The 21,283-nt window shown below is 36.9% G+C and overlaps 1 protein-coding gene across 3 annotated transcripts in view; it reads right to left on the bottom strand.

The window, feature by feature from the left end:
- SLC2A2 (solute carrier family 2 member 2) overlaps positions 1-21,283 on the bottom strand; it is a 30,825-nt gene that overhangs the window by 2,090 nt on the left and 7,452 nt on the right. Inside the window, exons 2-9 of one of the 3 annotated variants that reach the window (XM_025376188.1) lie at positions 20,267-20,359; positions 16,188-16,450; positions 11,682-11,806; positions 8,888-9,003; positions 7,748-7,910; positions 7,071-7,258; positions 4,365-4,469; positions 650-751 (exon numbers count right to left, since the gene is read on the bottom strand). In XM_025376188.1, coding sequence (XP_025231973.1) covers positions 650-751; positions 4,365-4,469; positions 7,071-7,258; positions 7,748-7,910; positions 8,888-9,003; positions 11,682-11,806; positions 16,188-16,450; positions 20,267-20,359 — 1,155 coding nt within the window. The remainder of the gene's footprint in view (positions 1-649; positions 752-4,364; positions 4,470-7,070; positions 7,259-7,747; positions 7,911-8,887; positions 9,004-11,681; positions 11,807-16,187; positions 16,451-20,266; positions 20,360-21,283) is intronic. The other 2 variants (XM_025376190.1, XM_025376189.1) reach the window with 2 other exon arrangements.

Below are 21,283 nucleotides of genomic sequence, written 5' to 3'. Positions count from 1 at the left end.
TGGGACTGAGATCATTAGCTGCTTTTTCCTTTAGCTAAGTAGCCTCTGAGTTCAGAGGCAGGCATACATCTTTTTCTAATGTGTTTTGTTCAAGCAAGTCTTAAGTTATTCTAGTCTGAGAGAAATTGTTCTAGTCTGAATCATGCTTAACTCTTTAGACTTAGATTTCTTATAAGGAAATCCTCTGGATTAGGATTTTCCTGGGAAAGAGGCAGGGCAAGGATCCAGTGACCTTTGCTCCTACTCATACAAGGTTTCCAGACAAGATGTATAGCTTCCTGTGAAGTAGTAGATGAGAATGCCAGGAGGGCAGAGGTTCAGGTACATGCCCAAGGTCACACAGGAAGCCATGTGGCAGAGTCAGCATTAAAACCCAGTTGGTGGTGAATCCAGAGCCTATGCTCTAACCATGGGTACATGGCCTCCCTGGATGTCAACCAGAATTTACATGCTGATATTCAGCCTTAAACCCAAGAAGTTAGTTCATCTTTTCTTTATGTATCTCCTTTGATTTTATGCTGTTGCTCTGGCTTTATTTCATACGTCAGTCTCAAATATTTTTGAATACAAAGCACTTTTACCTGGACCACAGAGGTGCCAGGTACCATCATATGTTAATGAAAAACCTCAGTGTAGGCACCAAACTTACCAGCAGCACAAGTCCCACTGACATGAAGATGGCACAAAAAAACATCCCACTCATTCCAATTAGAAAGAGAGAACGTCGCCCTGCCTTCTCCACAAGGAATACCTAGGACAGTTTTAAAGAAGATTATCTCAGTTTTGTGAGTCACAAAATATTGACTGTTTACTTAAATCATTTTTACTGCCAAAGAGGTCATTTTCATTTATATAACAGATAGGAAGCAATTCCACCCTTCCATTTTACAGGAGTGAGATCGAGGTGGGAAGTGACTGCCCCAGGTGGCAGAGCTAGTCTCAGTGGACAGCAGGTAATGATCAAATATCCGCTTAATTTAGTCACATTGGTTTGAATAGGCCATTATAGAGATAGAAACATAGTGTTACCACTACTCCAGGATTATCACTTTGGGTACAATATTCAGAGACTGTACAGCTGGGGTCTCTCCCAGTAGATGTCCTGTACATTTAAAATGTGAAGGTTCCACATTTAAACATGACATTAACTTCTTTTCTGATAACTATCCTAAGTTATAATTACAAGGGTCTGTGCACTACTGACACCAGAAACAGTACAGCTGTTCAGGTGTCAACTAGTCTCGTCCAATTTTCTCACTGCTTAATAAAGTCCTATTATGACCACTCACCTGGCAACATATGGAATTTGATAATTGTACCAAAATAGGCCTGCATTTTTCTGTGTATGCTTAATTGTATCTTTTGCCAGGAGTGAACTATTCATCTTAAAAGTTAGGACTTTAAAGCAAAGGGTTAAAATGCTTTCTTATCTTAACTGAGGAGATACGTCATTGATTCCTTTAGTTTTGTGGACCTTTGCATTAATGGTTAAGATTTACAATTAGCCAAGACCAGAGTTTGTTATACTCTTGCCTGATCCTTGGAATATTACCAAGGCTGGTGAGTCACTCTCCCTCTCACCCCCCACAAAACTTCCTGTCATAATTTCTCACTTTGGCGCCTGGTGAGCAAATTGGCTGGCTCATCAGCCTATCAGTAAATCAATAACAACCCAATGTCTTTAGTATAGTGAGCTCTGGTTCTGAAGATATCTTAGAAACATTTCACCTACAGTGAAGGCCTGTTTCTCAGAGGCACGCTCATATCAGAGTTTTAAATCACTTCAGATAGGATGATAAGCAAAGAGCACATATTTAATTATTGAGAAGGAAGTTGGAAAAAAACAGACTTTTCTCAAGTTCGTTAAATATCTCTTTATAACTCTTTTATTATGATGTTCAAAACTGACTTGGTGCCACCATGTCAAGCTACCAAGAAAATAGAAGCATTTCTTTGTGAATAAGCTCCTTTACTATAAACTCTGAAACTGCACGTCTTGAAAATTGAGTTGGCCTCTGTCCCTGAGGCCTGGTGTGCACTCAGGATGAGTGTGACAAGGGGTGAGACATGGTCAGTGGCTGGAGATAGCTGCCCAGTCAGTGCCTCACACAAATCCTGGGCGCTTAGTTGCAATTTGGTAGTCACCGCTTCTCTCTCAGTGTCATCCTGCCTTCTACTTCCCTGCATTTTTCTTTCTGCTTTTTTTTCTGTCAAGATTACAGGCCCTCTTCTACCCTCCCGTTAGTGTGGAAGAAAATATAGGATGTGGAACACAGTTAGTGTGGAGTTGGGAAAGTCTCTCTTCCCAAAAACAAATTGATGTTCTTCCAATTTGGTGAAACATTAACATATTTGGCGCATATTTCTATTTGCGTATTTTTATTTGAAAATGCACACACAATTTGGTAACATTGGTTAACTTTGGGGAGAGAAACTGGATGACTGAGGGACCATCCTTTTTATACTTTATGAACTTTAAAACAATATTTCAAAAATTAATATATTTAAACATTTTAAATGTGATCTGTAGTGCTGGAGGCTTAATTAATGATTAGGAGTGATTTTTAAAGATTATGTCACTACCCTGTTCAAAAAGTTTCACAGAATCAAAGGATGAACTCTAAAAAGGTATATTCAAAATAATTAGGACACTGTCTTAAACAACTCCTCCCACATGAGTGGAATTGGGAGCAGGGTGCAAAAATGAAACTTTACAGAGGTTTCCCCTTTAGATTTTTTCAGAATTTAGGCTACCCAATCTTGACAATTTGATGCTTTACATAGAAAATCCTATTATACACAAAATGTTTTAATAATAATCTATTATAAAAAATATGTTGAATAATTTGTAAAAATTATTCCAGGAGACAAAAGGGTGAATAGTCCCTTGGATTGTACTTCAGAAACAGGTCTTGATTGATTTAGAGTGGCCTTTTGGTTTGAACAGGCCTTATCTCTAACGGTATGTCTACAGAATCATTGGCATTTCATTATTATCTGTTTTTCCTGCTCTTTCCAAGGTCCAGCACTGTTTAATGTGGTCTGGACAAACCTGCCTTTTGATCTGGGTAGCCAGGCTGTAATTTATTGATCACCCTAAGGTAATAGTTAAGAGTTCATGTGCGGAGAATGAAAAAACAAGTGACTAAATTATATTGAGTATAGTATTGTGACCAAAATTGAAAATATACTTTTTGCCATTTTTGCCTTGTTGAATAAAGATAAAAATAAGCTCAATGACTCTCATTCTACAGTGAGTTACATTAGTTGGGGAGTTTTTGTCTTTGTCGTTGCTTGTTTACTTCTTAGATTATTATGTTAGATATTCTTGTCAGGTTCTTATATGTTAAGAATATATCTTATGTATTCTTACATAAGAATATATATATTTATATTATATATTGTATATTATATATAAATATATATATTTCCCACATAATAATGAAATGCCATGTTCTTATATATTAAGAATATATAAGATATATATGTCTTACATATTCTTAATATATATGAACCATCACTTCCTATGTATTCTTAATATATAAGAACCATCACTTCCTATATATTCTTAATATATAGAAACCATCATTTCCTATATATTCTCAATATATAAGAACCATCACTTCTTATAGAAAGTTATTTGGTTTTAAGAAGAGTATATGACCTTTTGTTGTTGTTGGAAGAAAGCAGTAACATTTCTAGTTACGCTGTCACTTCCCTCATAATATCACACATACTCTCATGCATCACCAGAAGCCACAACTCTGTGAACTACTTGGAAGCTCTCTGCCCAATGACTTAATACCATTTGCTGAGTCTGCTTAACTTTGCTTAAAGGGTTAAATGTCTGTTAGAGAGGGCCTTGTTTGTTTCTTTTTATATGTTTCCCCCAAGAAAAATATGTTTCCCCCAAAACATATTTTTATATGTTTTCCCCCATGGTAAAAAAAGAATTTGAACTATGTAAAAAGAGGAATCTAAGTAGACCATCCAATATCAATAGAAATGACAAGCTGTCAGCTACTCCCAAGGGGTTTATGTACAGAGAAAAGAAGGAACCTAGGAATCTGCACAAGGAGGAAGTTCTCTGTGCCCCCAAGTGAGTTACAAATTCACAAATGAGTGACTAAATGGCATCCCAGCAGTGCAGAGAACCAGTGATTCACCCTCTCAGTTATGCCTAATCTCATTGCAGTGGTTGGCTTATTCAAACAGGACTCTTCTCATGACTCACTTGGGTTTACACACTTAGAGCATGTGTACAATGTCATTGATTGCTTTCAGAGCCCAAGTTCCCCCCGCCACACACATGCAATTTCTGGACTAAGGAACAAGCGGAGTATTTATCTAGAGCGTTGACTTACAGAGACAGCAGTGAAAACCATGTTTACAGCACCAACTCCAATGGTTGCATAAACAGGTTTGCTGATACCAGCCGTCTGAAAAATGCTGGTTGAGTAGTAAAAAATCTGCAAAGTAAAAACAGTTTAGCCTTAATCTTAAGAAATCTGGCACTGATGTCTTTAAAGCAAGAAATATTTTAGATTGTTTATTTTTAGTTGTTTCTATGGCGCCATGCTCCCTAGAACTTCCTACAGATTTTCTTCTTCCAAGGAAGAGAACCCTCAGTCTTCCTTTAGTGTTTAAAGCTTCTGATTGCTTAAATGTCCTCCTTATATTTGGCTGAGAATTCTGCTACTGCATTTTCTTTATTTTTGTAAATACATTGAAACATTTTGTTAAAGTATAATATACATAGAAAAGTACACATAAATATACGGCTTAATAAATTTTCACAAACTGAACACACCTATGTAACTAGCACTGAGATCAAGAGATAAATAATTTCCACCCCTCCGGAAGCATCTTAAATCTCCCTTTATCATTTATCTCAAGGAAACCATTCTTCCAACTCCTGACATCATAGATAAATTCTGCCTACTTTTGTACTTGATGTGAATGGAACCACATAATATGTATCATTTTGTGCCTGGCTTCTTTTATTCAACATTACCTTTGTGAGAATCATCCTTATTGTACATTGTAGACAGTTCATGATCATTACTATGTAGTATTTTATTGTATTAATATACCATGATTTACTACTATTCTATTGATGAGTGTTTAGGTATCTGCCATTCCTAAATGAATAATTTACTATTCATTAGGCTATCAGAAATCCTAAATTCAATACTCAACTCTAGAAGCCACTTGCAATTTAGTTTTTTTTTGGGGGGGGAGGTGTGGGCGGGGGGTTCAGGTGTAATTGTTCTTTTTCCCTCCTTGTATTTATTGTGATTTTTGCCTTTTGCCTTCACCTTAATATTAAATAGACATTTAGTACCATTGACTGTTGACAGTTTAAAAAATTGTATTTTTAGAAAACTTTTGAAGCAAAACGAAAGTTAATGCTTACTCAATATATGTTTGTTGTAGCAAGACACATGATGTCAACATTTTTAAATGTCTTTTAGCTATTGATTATGAATAGTGATTATGAATAGTGCTGCTAGGAACATTCTAGTACAATCCTTGTGGTGGAATATGTATGCGTTTATAACTAGGAATAGAATTGCTGGACCATGGTATAGGCATATACTCAACTTTGATAGATATTGCCAAATAGTTTTTGAAAGAAGTTATGACAATTTTACAGTCTCACCAGCATGTGTAAGAGATCTAGTTGCTATTGCATTTAATCCAGAAAATTTCACTAGTCTCAGTAGACATGGAGAAATTTTGTTTACAACTTTTCTAATAGCCTTTTAAAATTTAGTTATGTTTAGATATTTATGTCTTTTAGGTCATTCTGTTATCCATTATCCTTTGTCATTCCTTCCCCACCTAACATGTCCTGCTGCTGGTACCTCTTCCCACAGACAGGACTGAGGTAGAGGACTGTGCCAACTGTGTTCAGTGCATAGAGGCCTACAGCACACTTCACACTATCCCACCATTTTTCGGCTGCCCAACAGCCTCAGGTTCAACATTTCCTGGATTCCTCTTTAAGTCAGGCACTGGGATGGAAGCTGAAACAGTAAGGTTCAGAGAAATTAAATTTTGTGTCATTGAATATACAGACAGAACTGAGATAGGAGATATGATTTTGGTCTCTGAGCCTCAAAGTTATACAGATTATTAATAAAGATAAACATCAAGGACCTCTTAAAGGAGGACGGAGACCACAGTTGAGTTTGTAGAGTGAGGTTCAGGTCTCATTTTGTTTCAATGGATGGGAATTACTTCCTTTGCCTCCCCCAAGTGTTTGCCCATATCTCAGTCACCCACAAAGTGTCCCATGTGGATTTGGCATTGGCTCACTACAGCAAATGTCCAATTTACATTTTTAACAGCAACAAAAGGGGAGAAGTGTTTTTTGTTTGTTTTGTTTTTTATCTAGTTTCTTGACAAATGCTTAATTTTTTCCTCTAGTAGTTAATTGCCAGTAGAACCATCTTAGTCTGCATGATGCGGGGGTTTCAATGTAAGACCTAAAAGCTAGCTAGTTTAATGGTCAGTATGTTTTTCAATCATGTATTGTCTACTACCCTTAGTCACCAATAGCATGCCAGTTTACTGTATTATTTATTTTGTGTGCTATCTCCTCAAATGGAGTGAGAGTTTCTTGGATGGCAGGAAACTGCTCTTTGCACCTGGCTATCTGGTATACTTCATTTAAACAGATGAAAGGAACCATGGATTCCGTTTGACTTGGGCTATCAGAAATCCTAATTTCAATACTCAACTGTAGAAGCTCCTTGCAGTTTTTTTGGGGAGGGTTGTATAATTATTCTCCTTTTCTCTCCTTGGATGCATTAAGATTTTTTCTTTTTGCCTTCACCTTAATAGATATACAGTACCATTGACTGTTGACATTTAAAAAAATTGTTAAGTAATTTTAGAAAACTTTTGAAGCAAAATGAAAATTAATGCCCAATGTATATTTGTTGTAGCAAGACCCATGATGCCAATACCTTAAAATATCTTTTAGCTATTTAAACTTGTACCCCTTGTCTTCCCTGTTTTAATTCACTGTGCTCTTAAGAATTAGTGGGTGTTCTTAAACTTACCCCATTGATTCCAGAAAATTGCTGAGCTATGTGCAGCATCAGTGCCACTAGAATAGGCTGTCGGTAGCTGGAATTGGTGAAGAGCTGAATTATAGAGACTTTCTGCTCACTTGATGCTTCTTCTTTTTCTTTTCTCATTTCATTAATATCTTTGGTGACATCATCATATCCTCTGAGTCTTTTCAAGCCTGTGCCGGGAAATGATCGGGTTGAAACAACTCAAGTCAAAACAAAAAGAAATTTATTTTTATGTTAATGAAAGAGCTACATTTCTGCATGCCCCGTTCTATTACTTAATAGCATGGGTGTTGGAAATTCTTTTTTTGTTAAATCCTGCTCTTTGATTTAAAAGAAAAACGGAACATTTGGCTTCATCTTATGACAAATACAACTAGATCCTCATTATGTTAGAAGCATAATGCTGGAGGGATCTTTGAGAAACCTCTGGCTGAGTCTAATACCCTGTATATGGATTTCTGGTTTCGGTTAACTGAATGCCTATGGGTGCCAAATGACATGCACCAGTCATACAAAAGCGATTTTGCATATTCTTCTTACATTTAATCACTAGCTTCATGTGGAAGGCACTGTTTTACATTATATAACACACTGTTTTACATGAGCTGATAACTAACGCTCAAACAGTAGGAAGAAAGAAGAACCATCCACAGACTTACTTTGCTTTGCTTTGACTTCCTCATCTAACTTGATGTAAAGGTACCTGGGACTTTCTGGACAGAAAAAGAGTAGCAGAGACTGAAGGATGGCTCGTACACCAGACAGGCCAAGCAGGATGTGCCACAGATCATAATTGCCCAAGATAAATTCAAGACCAACAATCTGAAAATGCAAAGAGGACGCATATCAACTACATAATACTTTGGATCTACCTTTTACACCAATTTGTTGAAAAAGTACTTTGACTATTTAATAGTAGTCTCTGACAACTTTGGAAACTATTAACTATCGTGTCTCACTTTAACTAAATTAGGAACTATTTGCTATATAAGGAATTAACCTAGGTTCATTTTCATCAACTCCAGTTGGACAGTCAGGATGAGAATCAACCAAGCTTAAACAAAAATATATACTTGATATCTAAAGCAACACATAGCTGTATTCTCCAGGCAACCAGATAGAATCTGGTTGTGCTAAAATCAGCCATGACTTTGGACCTTTGCTTGGTATTTCCTTCTTATATTACGCAGAACTTAAATAGAAAGGGGTTCCATAGATAGAACAATTACTGTGATGAGAACTATCTTGGTGATTCCTATGGCAGTAGTTTATAGACTACCCTCTGGATTGTCATAGGCGTGGGGTCCCAGACTCCCTCTGATACCATAGGGTAGAAGGGAAGGATAGACTCAAATGAACAGGAGCTCCTGTGGCAATGACTTACATATTAGATTCCCAAGTAAGATGTTTAAAACAAAGGCAACCCAGGCAATCCAATCCTTGAAGTTTTCTATTTCTTATAACCTAAATGGAATAGTTTAACTCTAGAATAGCTCTGAAGTTAAGACCTGGCTTGCCAGGTCACCTCCAGTACTATCCCACCAACAATTCCAAGGGGAAAAGTGATGAGTGATAATAATTTACCTTTGAGTGAAAAAGTCTATGTCTCTACACCACCTCCGCTACCACTGGTAGAACTGGCTTCTCTTTCTGTGCTGGTCTATAGTGAGAGTGGACAGTCAGGGAGGGAGAAGATGAATGAAGTGGAGGAAGTACAGTAGGGGATGCAATAGTAGTAGTGGTACTGCAGAGGATGAAGTAGATGGGTGCAGTAGGGGATAAGGATGGGGAGTTTTTACCTGACTAATAAGAATGCCCGTGACAATGGCCAGCTGATGAAAAGTGCCAAGTGCGCCCCTGAGAGTGGTTGGAGCAATTTCACCAATATACATGGGCACCAGGCCTGAAATTAGCCCTGCATGAAACATGAACATAAATGTTAAAGTGCAACCAGGACTGTCTCAATAACAACAATTTGGTTTAAGTACAGTATATATCTTGAATAAAAGCCCCTCCCTGAGTTTACTGGAAGGATGAACCCTTGTTCCTAGGTATAGACATAGTTTGTGCAAGAGATATTTGATATGACCCCAAATGTAGTTGTAGTTGGAAATATGAATAGAAAGAAATGGTTAGTCATGTATTTGGCAGTTCTTCATTACATCATCTTATTTAATTAAAATTCATGTTAATTTTTAGTTTACATCATAATGCCTTAGGTTGTCTTCAGAAAAGAAATTGAAGAATGTTTTAATAATATTCTTAATCAGGGCTCATGAGATTAAAGGAAATCAGAACATATCTCCACCAGCCTCTTGATAGATGTGAGAAACAGCTTGCCAAAGATCACAAGCAACAGAGCATTAGTGTGAGAACAATATGCCCTAACTGAATTTCCACAATGTAGAGGGGTTGGTGATGACGGGGAAGGGGAGGTGCAGAGAGGTAGAAGAGGTTAAGGATCTTATGGACTCTTCCCCAGTTAGAAACCAGAGAAACTCAGCTCCTTTATTCTATTCAAATATTAGGCCTCAGAAAATTTTTTATTTGAAGAAAGACTTTTAGTACTTAAATGAATACAGAGCATTTGAAAGCACTAGGTCATTCTGCCTTCTGAAGCTTTCTTAAATGCACATGTAATCAGTTGTGCTGGAAATGGAGTATCCAGCCATTTGCTGATTGCATAAAAAGTTCAGAGACTATCAATAGGCAAGGGTGAATTAAATATTTGGCATTTTCTTAAATATTTAAAAACAGGATTTGCAGAGGCTTCTTCTTAGAAACTACCTGCCTATCAAATTGAAATGGATGATCTTTGTGTAAAAGATGCTTTGAGAATTGTTTTCAAAATACATCTTTTAATGCTTCAAGTTGTTCTTAATATCTCAGATGAACATTTATATGTGTGATATGGAATCTATATTTCAGCTGAATTTTACAGGTAACTTTTAATGTGTAGCCTGTTGATCTTAAATAAAAAAAATCATTTATTTGCCTCTATTCTAAGTTGTACTATCTTTCTGTAATACCTAATACTATACCTGAAAAACAGAATAATGTAGATAAGCTCACAGGTCTGAAGTCACATGAACTTGAAGTCAAATTATATTTCCTATAATTTTTAGGAACTTTAATGCTCAGAATACGGCCAAACATAATATTAGAAGATGGTTGGGGAGTTCAAGTTGGTTGACTATGCTAGTTATAGTTTGTTTTGCAATGTATTTATAGCATTTATTTTCAGTTTTACCAAAAATATTTCATAATTTTTTTCACACTGTATTTTTTTAAATGGAGAGAAAAGAAAGAGGAATCATAATTGGGACTTCATTCATAGTGTTATTATGTGCATTTTATGGGAGAAGAAACTGAGGCTCAGATTTAGTGTTTAAGGCCAAGCAGAGACAGTGCCAGAATTTATTTGCTCTGAATCCAAAGCTCTTTCCACATTTGGGGTTGACTCTTTACCTTGATAAAGCTACACTGACCTTCAGTTATTTGTATTAACATTGAAAATAATAAAAAGAGATTTAATTAGGCTGTTAACTTCATATTTTAGACTTTTGCTTCAACTGATCATTGAAGATACATGGAATTCAAGTCTTTTCTGTAGATAAAAGTGTTAAAAATACTTTTATATACAAATCTATGTCCTCACGACTCCTTCCCCATCCCCATGGATAGAAGTGCCTTGAAAGGCAACTATAATTTGTGAAAATGGGTTTAAATCTCAACCTAGCACCATCAAAATCAGAGCTTCATTGGCAGAAGTTAAAGATTTAGCCATTTGTTTTAGAGAGAGATTGAATGATTCTGCCTTTGTTCAGACGTCTGCTAATTAATTGCTTCTGAATGTTTGAAAAGCTGTCTCTAAAAACTAGTGATTCCCACTATTCAGAATAAAGTTCATGAGAGGAACCTCTTTCCTTTATTCTGAACTTTTAAGTATCAGCTGCTTCTGTCTGATTCCCTCTCCCTATAGACACCACCACCGTAATGCTTCACTTGGTCATGTCTAGAATCATACAGGGCTGGGGAATGTGGTCTAAGAGATGGGTTCAGAGTGTTAAGGTCTTGTCAGATAGAAGAGATGGAGACATGGCAGCCAGGTATTCCATAAGGGCAGAATTAAGGGTCGTGGTATAGCAGTCTCCCACTGTCTGCTATAGCGCAGCAGTAATAACAACAGCTAGCATTTACTGGTAGCTTACTGTATTTCAGATTCTATGCGGAACATTTTACATGTGTTCTCACAATCATCCTATAAGGTAGATATTATTATCCACTTCATTTAATAAATGAAGCAACTGAGAATCAGAGTTAAATAATTTGTCTGTGATCATACAACTAGAAATGATGTCATTGCCATGGACAAGGACCTTGATAGCATCATAATTCCTACTTACTGGCCACAAACCCCCTGACTCTGGATTTCAACTTTATGCTATTGCCTTTCCCTCTGTGATGTCACCCTAGACTCAAAAATATCCCTGAACGCTACCACATCCGCCTTTAGAGTTACTTTCAGACAAAGGTAGGGGTGTGTGTGTGTGTGTGTGTGTGTGTGTGTTTGAGAGAGAGAGAGAGACTTACCACAATATAGTCCTGATATGCTTCTTCCAGCAATTATAAGTATATGAGATGGTCCCAATTTTGAAAACCCCATCAAGAGAGCTCCAACTAATGAAAGAATGTTTGCTATTAACATGGCTTTGATTCTGAAATTTTAAAAAGCAAGGAATATAAATTCAGCATCAAAACTTGCTAGAATTATTTGCTTTCAGAGCATGTTGAGTTTTTTTTTTTTTTTTTTTTTTTAACTTAAGAGCAATTATTTTAATTATGCTGTAAAACCTAGTTGGGGAATCTTGAACCAAGATTGCTAATTTGACTCATCTATGGACTAAAGTATTAGTAATAAGCAAGATTTATGATGAAAGAACCTAGGTTGCATCCACTTGATCTCTACATGTTTCTCTTTTATTTTGAGTCAGGGTCTCGCTTGCTCTGTTACTCAGGCTGGGTGCAAAGGCACCATCATGGTTCTTTGCAGCCTTGACCTCCCAGGCTCAAGCGCAGTCTCTACATTTTGATAGAGATGATTCAATCGCGGTGATGACTAGCTTAAGATAACACTTCTGACAGTTTTTCAAAGAGTTAACTAAGTTTTCTCTAAGTTGATTGTTTTAAAGAATAATTGCCTGGTGACAGCTAAATTCAATTCTGTAGTTGTAACCTACAACTTTTTTTTTTTCTTTCAGTGGCACAGGTTTTTAATTGATCTAGATAGGAAAGGAACTTTCAAAGTTAAATTTCCTTTTGTATAAATTATTTGGAAGTAATTTAAAACTTACTTTAAGCCTTATCTAGAGAATTATAATTATCCTTATTTTAATATATGCCAGCATATTTCCAAAATCTATAAATTAATAGTGACCAGTGTAAAATACATAATAGAGCTGACAGTAGCAACAAAAACACTTTCAAAATTAATCAGATGAAAATTGACAACATTTGCAGATATCCGTTCCTTTTATTTCTAATTAATGGGAAAGCAGGGTACACAGAAAACCTTTTTTTGCAGTCAAAAAGATAATAGTAAGGCCAATAAATGTCTGAGTAGACAGGTGTGAAAATGTTTGTGCCAAAAGAAATGTAAACGTCCTTGTTATATTCTATTTCACTGCTTCAAACTTTGATAGGTGGGCTTTTTCTATGCAAGTGTCTTTAACACCAACAGATTTTTTTTTTTTTTCTGGAGCATAAAGCTATAAAGTCATATACTGCAGTGATTGTCTAACATCCACGTGATAGGCTAAATCATGTCTCCCAGCAGCCTACAGCATAATCCCCAGACCCTGTAAATGTTACCTCACATAGCAAATGAGATTTTGCAGATGTGATTGAGAAACTTGAGATGGGGAGATTATCTTGAATTATTTGAGTGAATCCAATGATGTAATCACAAGTGTCCTTATAAGAGTAAGGTAGAAGAGGAGCAGGTGATGTGATGACAGAAGTAGAGATTAGAATGTTGTGCTTCAAAGATGGAGGAAGGGGCCACAAGCCAGAGAATATAGTTGGTCACTGCAAGCTGGAGAAGGGCAAGGAATGCATTCTTCCTCAGAGCCTCCAGAAGGAACAGCCTTACTGACCTTTTGACTTTAGCTAACTAAAACTGAGTTTGGACTTTTGACTTCCAAGACTATGAGAAAACATATTTGTGTTGTTTTAAGCCACTAAATTGGGGATAATTCATTACAGCAGCAGTATGAAATGAGTATAGGGAAACAGAGTGATTTAGAGCTGGCTAGCCCCAGAGCTACAGAGTAGAAAAACAGTTAAGGGGTGGTTAGTAGTTTAGACTATTGTGAAATGCTTTTTATCTACACAGGGACAGAGGGCAGGCAAATTCAATAACTGACCTTAACCAGTTGTTACCACCTAGCTAATAGTCTCTTTTATTAGGGGAAAAAAGATAAAAAGTCATAAAAGAAATAGCCTGGAAGAATCTTGGATGCCAGATTGCCCAAAAGTCCCCTTTCCCTATCACCAAAGGATGCAGGAGCACTTTATATAATTTAAATTCTTTTAATGTCTGTTCAGATATGAGAAATGGCCACAAATAAATAATTTTAAAAATACATGAAATAGCTGAATCAGGGAAAAAGAAACTTAATTCTACCTAAGTATATTTCTTAAAATTTGACTCTAAATACTTCAGATAGTATAGGCTTCATTATTGTCGTGGTCATGGTCATTGTGGTCATCATCATCATCATCATCATCATCAAAATGAGGCCACATTTGCTGCTTGCTTAATATATGTTAGGCATTGTTTTAAACCTTTTATATTTGTTCTCATTAAATCCTCACAATAATGCCATGAGGTAGGTATTATTTTTGTTTTCACATTGCAGATGGGAGGAAAACATTTTAGAGAACCTAATAACTTGCTTATTTTCATACAGCTATTAAGTGACAGATCTTGGACTTGATCTGTGTGAAACCAAAGGGTAATGCTTCATTTTAATGAGTTCCATTTTTGATGAAAAAGAATGCATGCATTCAAAGGCAAGCTATGCATCGCTTCCTTTACTCATGGTAGTGTGGATTGCACAGACCATAGTCTTCTCTACCATACCCTGGTAATTAAACTGTAAATGCACAGGTTGAAAAAATTGGCCTTGCAAACCCAAAACTAGAAAATGGTGGCCACAGACATCTATTGACTATTACACAATTGCAAGGAAACACTTTTTTTATAAGGCAATAATGGAAGTATTACATTTTTATTTATTTACTTTTAACTGATGGATAAATGACACTGGTAATAATGAAAATCATGTCACTTCTCAATGAATCTAGAAAGATAATTTTATAGGGGATACTGATAACTTTTTTCTTAATTTTGATGTTGAAGTTGTGAACTTTTGGGCTGCTTTTCAAGGAGGATCATTTTTCTACTAAAAGCTAGAAGAAACCTCACTTTTTGTTTATCATAGGTCATTTGATACATGGTCATTTGATATTGTTTTGAGGTATAACCATTGTTGATGCCAAATCCTAAGACTTCAGAAGGTTTGTGTATTGGCTCCGTTAAGTGTTAATTAAATGTTAACACTAATTAAATGTTTTAGGGTAAGTCACTGAACTTATCAGAATCTTACCTCTAAATGAGGGGCAACCAGGGTTTGCATTTTTTCTTCAGGAATGAGAAGTAGTATAAAATATCAGTAGTTGCTAAATGATTTGTTCATATTTTAAAACGTAATTTAATTTTGCTTAATTTGATTTACTTTAAAAAATTTTTTTAAATCATTTTTCCTTTTTCCTTTTGTCTGAGTCTACTTGCTAGGGAATAATTTACTTTAGAAATAAATAATTAATCTAGAGAATTCTCCACTTACTACTTAAAGCAACTTGATACACACTGAAATTATTTTTAAATTTTTTTAAATGATGAAATTCAGTTTATTAATCTGTGTTTTACAGATTCTTATTTAAAGTTCAACTGAACATCAGCAAGTTGATTAAAAGGTAAGAAACTGACCACTGTCTTTTATGGTGGAGAAAACGCCATTTCAAATAAAAATAATAATACAACTTGGGTTACCATGATATTGTAGTTAAGAAAACTTATAGTCATATTATATAAAAGCTCCAGTATAAGAGGAAGAGTTATCAGAATTTTAATAGAGAGCTAAAAATTATAATTTATAATAAGAATTTAAAAATCTAAGTGAATTGTAATTCAGAATTATTAAACTAGTTGCCTAAATTGTTATTTACATCTTTAAAGGCATTTTCATTTTTCTAAATTTTTCATATATTATTTTTATGAGAAAAAAGGTAATGTGCAAAAGGTGGGCTCAAATAGGAGAAAAAATAAATCTAAAAAATAATCATTTGATACTCTGGTTTTATTTCCTCTCTATATAGGGTAGGAAATTCCAACAGCTCTAGTACATTGCATGAATAAGTAAAATTTGAGGGTAAAGGAGTTCCACTGATATTTTTAATCCAAAAAACCTAACAGACACCCAAGTGATAAATGGAGGTATCTCTTGCCTTATCTCTGGTTGGGGCTTTGAGATAGCAAGCAGGACCAGCAGCCAGAAACCATACACCAAGTACATTGGGCAACTGGGAGTTGGGGATATTGACTGAACCTTTGTACTTGACTGATCCAAATGCCAAATTCTAATTTAAAAAGGGAAAACTGGATGTTTGAGAAACAGTGTGATTTGGTGAAACAAACAGTGGACTCCCAGGTTAAAAACTCTAGTCTCTTCTGCTGAGTTCCTGAGTTAACCGTTTGTGTAGTGGTCTCCTAGTATATTTTATAAATTACAAAGCTAGAGGATCAAAGCAATTATCTAGAAATACACACAAAAATCACATTTGGTGTAAATGTCCGAACAATTAATCAAACTTTCATTGATTTGATCTAACACTGATATGCCTCATAGGGTCATGAGTTGAAAAAACAACTCTAATGCTGTTCCGCAAGAAGAAAGATAGTATTTTTCTAAACAAATGTTAAGAAAATGAAAATACGCAAGTTTCTGTTTATGCTTATTTATGAAATTTGCCTACCTTCCAAGTGTGTCCCCAAGCCACCCACCAAAGAATGATGCAATCATTCCACCAACTGCAAAGCTGGATACAGACAGGGACCAGAGCATAGTGATTAGCTGAGCAGCTGCCACAGTCTCTTCCTCAGCCCAAGGGGTTGGTTTTGGGTTTATTGAGTATGCAATTGTGGGCAGTTCATCTGTACTGTTGGTAACATAGTTGTTGATAGCTTTTCGGTCATCCACTGGAACACCCAAAACATGTCTATAGTGAGATATTATTACCTAGGAGATAAAGAAAAATAGCTTTACTATTTCAAACATTCTATGTATTTTTGTTTGTTTTGTCTTTAAAGTGTTTGTTATGTGTTTAAATAGTACCATCTCAATTATGTGTTTTATATACATATAAACATGGATAGATTTGTTTACAGTTGGCCATATCCTATAAAATAGAGGTTATAAATTCCGTTGCCAACAAGAACCAGGCAGGAACAAATAAATGAAGGGAACATGTAATACTTTGATGACTGGGAGACTAAAATACATTTTCCACTATTTGGGACTAATACGGAATGGTCAGGATTGTAGAACTGGAGAGCAGAAGGAAGCTGCAAATGTGAAACTGGTGCTGGATGACCTTTAATTTTTTAACAGAAAGTCAGAAATCTGAGTTTTTATGTAAAATTTTTCAAGTTTTTTATATTGGCAACTATTGAAATGGAAACTATTCTGCAGGCTAGGCTGGGCATGGTGGCTCACACCTATAATCTCAGCACTTTGGGAGACCGAGGTGGGTGGATTGCTTGAGCTCAGGAGTTTGAGACCAGGCTGGGCAACATGGTGAAACCCCATCTCTACGAAAAATACTAAAAATTACCCAGGCATGGTGGCACACGCCTGTAGTCCCAGCTACTTGGGGGGCTGAAGCGGGAAGATTGCTTGAGCCTGGGAGGTTGAGGCTGCAGTGAGTCAAGATGGAGCCACTGCACTCCAGCCTGGGTGACAAAGTAAGACCTGGGTCTCAAAAAATATATATATTCTGCAAGCTAAAAAGATACATTTTCATGCTAGTATTACTTCTGCACAGCAGGATTTAAATTGACATATACATATCTTAACAGAATCGTAAAAGTGGATATAAGAAAAAAGACTGGAAAAGTTAAGATGAGGGTCAAAAATAAAGTTAGCATACAGAATTCAAACACTAGGTGGTATATCTTTGTTGGAAGTGAGCTATAAATTTACCAGTAAACTTCCTAGCCACCAGGGCAAAGAGAGGAAAACAACCAGGTATATTATTGATGAATTCCTAAGATAACAATAACTTAGTGGCCCTTGAGAAGGCATTGAGACCTGAAGGAAGTTTCTCCTGTGTGTCCTCATAGAGTTAAGTTTGTAACAGAATGAACAACATTGAAAACTAAATTTCATGGAGCCATATTTTGTAATGTGCTTCATATAATTCAGATGAATTATAGGACATGGGAGGAAGATGGCCTCATCTTCCTCTCAATGATGATTTGGTCACTATTTAGCGTCAGTGAGCTGGGAGGGTACTCTCTGTAAGGGACCTGGAATGCAGCTGCTCTAGGTGACTAGTTATGGGCAAAGGCCTATTTGGTAATGCCAGCTGAGTGAGGTGAATAATTGAGCATCCTCTTATAAAAGAATTCTGATCAAGACATTTGCCTCAGTCCGGGTACCGTAGCTCACGCCTGTAATCTAGCACTTTGGGAGGCTGAGGTGTGCGGATCACTTGGGGTCAGGAGTTCGAGACCAGCCTGGCCAATGTAGTGAAACCCTGTCTCTACTAAAAATACAATAAATTAGCCAAGCATTGTGGCTGGAGCCTGTAATCTCAGCTGCTCAGGAGGCTGAGGCAGGAGAATCACTTGAACTCAGGAGGCAAAGGTTGAAGTGAAAATCTCCAGCCTGGACAATAGAGCAAGACTTTGTCCCAAAAAACTAAAACAAAAACATTTGCCTCACTAGAAGGCTGCCTTATATGAATAATATGCATAGAAAAAAAAAAGCTGGAAGGAAATATCCAAAATGTTCTCAGCAGTTTGCTCATTCTGGTAGAATAATTATGAGTATTTTTTTTCTAATACTGTCTTCAGTAGGCATGTGTAATTTTCATAACCATACGAAAGTGTGATTTTAAAATCCTTTCAAATAATCCTAAATGTCATTCAGCTGATAAAAAAGGGCTTAAAAATCTCTTATTTAATGGTGTTTCAGCAGCAATTTAAACACAAAAGGAAGGGCCTGTATATAGAGAGAGCACTAACTTGGATGCCAGCATGGGGATCGCTGTTTTCAGCTCTGGCTCTGGGACTTCGATTGAAGGATGTGAAACCTTAGCCTAAGCTTCCCTTTAAGACTGGAGGGAATGGTTTAATTTTTTAAAAATTTTTAAATTTTTATTTATTATTATTATTTTGAGATGGAGTTTCGCTCTTGTTCCCCAGGCTGGAGTGCAATGGTGCAATCTCGGCTCATTGCAACCTCTGCCTCCCAGGTTCAAGTGATTCTCCTGCCTCAGCCTCCCGAGTAGCTGGGATTACAGGCATGTGCCACCATGCTGGGCTAATTTTGTATTTTTAGTAGAGCCGAGGTTTCTGCATGTTGGTCAGGCTGGTCTTGAACTCCTGACCTCCGGTGATCCGCCCACCTCAGCCTCCCAAAGTGCTGGGATTTCAGGTGTAAGCCATTGAGCCCGGCCAGGGATGGTTTAATTAATGATGTGATAAAGTCTTCCACAAAAAGAGAAGGGGCTCTATTAATCAAGTCATGGTGATGTTGAGTGTTAAATTGTTAAATGATGTTAAATTCCCGGAAACCTGCTGAATTGGCATGTGTTGTCATCACCCACACAAAAGAGATATGACCCTCGTCTCTTGATCCCCAGCACTATGCCCTGGATCTCTTAGCCTGCCACACGCCTGATGATTGTGGCACCTAATCGGAGCACATCTTTCAGTAGGAAGCAGCCCTTTTCAGGTGATGGAATATGGTCAGCGCGTATTTCACATATCCACACCCTGCAGTATCTTTCATTTTCCTTGGGGCCCGATGTTCTAAAAGAAGCAGAGGAAATATAATGGACTTATAGAAGGCATCCAAACAATGTTTGTACCTTCACTTTATGCCACCTCTTCCCCAAGTTTCTCTTCTCTCTTTCATTAATTCACTCCTCTTTATTGAGTACCTTCTTTATGCCAACTACTGTGCTTGGCACCAGTGATAGGAAGAGGAACAATTCATCAGTCCTGCCCTCAATGACCTCACAGTCTAGTTAGAGCAGAGGGGAATGAAGTCCTGGTTCCCCGACTCATGGGCTGTGGGAACTGAGAATAACATACCTCTCCCGTGTATTCATTAAATACCAGAATAAGGATGCACAAAATATATGAGAAAAATGGTTGAAATAACTTGATTAAAAATTCACCCAAAGAGTGGTCATGGAGAAAATCCAAACTTTGTTGAACTTCTTGAATATTATTCTAAAGTTTTATATTACTTTACTTTGGATCACTTATTGAAGACAGGAATGGTGGGGGAAGGACCATAATCTCTTTTAGTTTAGGGCTTCTTAAGGTTTTAATATAGACTGGAAATGGGCATAATAAGGTTGTTGGGAGGATCCAGTTGGGGAGATCATATGTTACAGTACCTGATGCAAATAAGCAGGTGCTCAAAAAATGTGCCCTGAGTGAAACATCCTTATTCCCTGGCACTTTTCATTCATGTATGCCTGAGAGCTCTGAATGAATGTTGCAATGAGCTCTCTTTTTTTTTTTTTTTTGAAGTTTCCTTCAGCACATGATATTCTGCCTGGAGTTTTCTGTGAGCTCAGCAAACAGCATAGTCAGAGATTAAGAATTATTTATTGCCTCCTTTTTTTTCCCCCCGTGATTGTTAATTGAGGAGTCAAGGCCAAGTTATCAGCTTTGGAACAGTGCACATCGTACCTGACAGGCCAGGATGACCTTGTGTCTCCCACGTGGACACCTTTTATCTCTGTGTATGAGGAACATATGATATCTATCACTGACAGAACTTGCCAAAAAGAGAACTTGTACATATTTCACTTGCCTGTTGAGGTGCATTGATCACACCAATGTCATATCCAAACTGGAAGGAACCCAGCACAGCGGTGATGACAGTGAAAACCAGGGTCCCAGTGACCTGCAAGGGGAGAGACACAGGGCAGGGAAACACCAAGCAATTTTAGTTTCCCATCTTTCTGCAAGGCTGCAGCTTGAACTTCTTACAGGCTCCATAGGCTGGTTCTTTCCCCTCAGTATGGATTTGCAGTATGCCCTGTGCTCCAGGCTGGCAGGTGGTGTTCATACAAGAATGTGAGAGCCATTCATCATTTCCCCTATGCTGCTAAAACTCAAAGAAGTTTGGGACAGCTTCTTCCAGGGGAGGAAACAAACATTCTTTTCCATATATGTGTATGAGAATAACATACCTCTCCTGTCTATTCACTGGATACCAGAATAGGGATGTATAAAATATATGAGAAAAATCATTGAAGTTACTTGATTAGAAAAATCCACCCAAATAGTCATCATGCAGAAAATCCAAACTTTGTTGTTTTATATATATATATTTGTTGATATATATATGTTGAGATACATATATATATATATATTCAGAATCAGGACTGAGAACTAGAATAGCTGCTGATGGAAAGGAGCCACCAAGGTAGAGCCATTATATCATTGGGAGCAGTAAAATAAGACAGCAGTAATAAAGAGACGGGGAGCTCTTTTGGACGTTGACATGGTGACAAAAACACCTCAATACTCATATAAGAGGCATTAGCCTTTATCATGTTCTGCATCAACATCCAGGGAAGGCTACTTTTCAGGATTTGTATCTAGTTCAGCCTAGAGTTGTAGGATAAGGGCCATTATTTTCTCCCCAACTCCATGTAGCTACAATGAAACTGTGTAGAAAAGGGGCAGAACATTCATCCCCATGAACTCATGTGATAGCAAAATTGTAGAAAGAACCTAAATATTGTTCAATGGGGAATAGTCAAATAGATTCAGATACATCATAACACATACATCAGATACATACCATATGCTATGCAGCAGT

Source organism: Theropithecus gelada, chromosome 2, assembly GCF_003255815.1.
Source record: "Theropithecus gelada isolate Dixy chromosome 2, Tgel_1.0, whole genome shotgun sequence".
Taxonomy (NCBI): Eukaryota; Metazoa; Chordata; class Mammalia; order Primates; family Cercopithecidae; genus Theropithecus; species Theropithecus gelada.
Note: the sequence above shows the minus strand (reverse complement) of the source record. Positions and strands in the feature narration are given on the sequence as shown.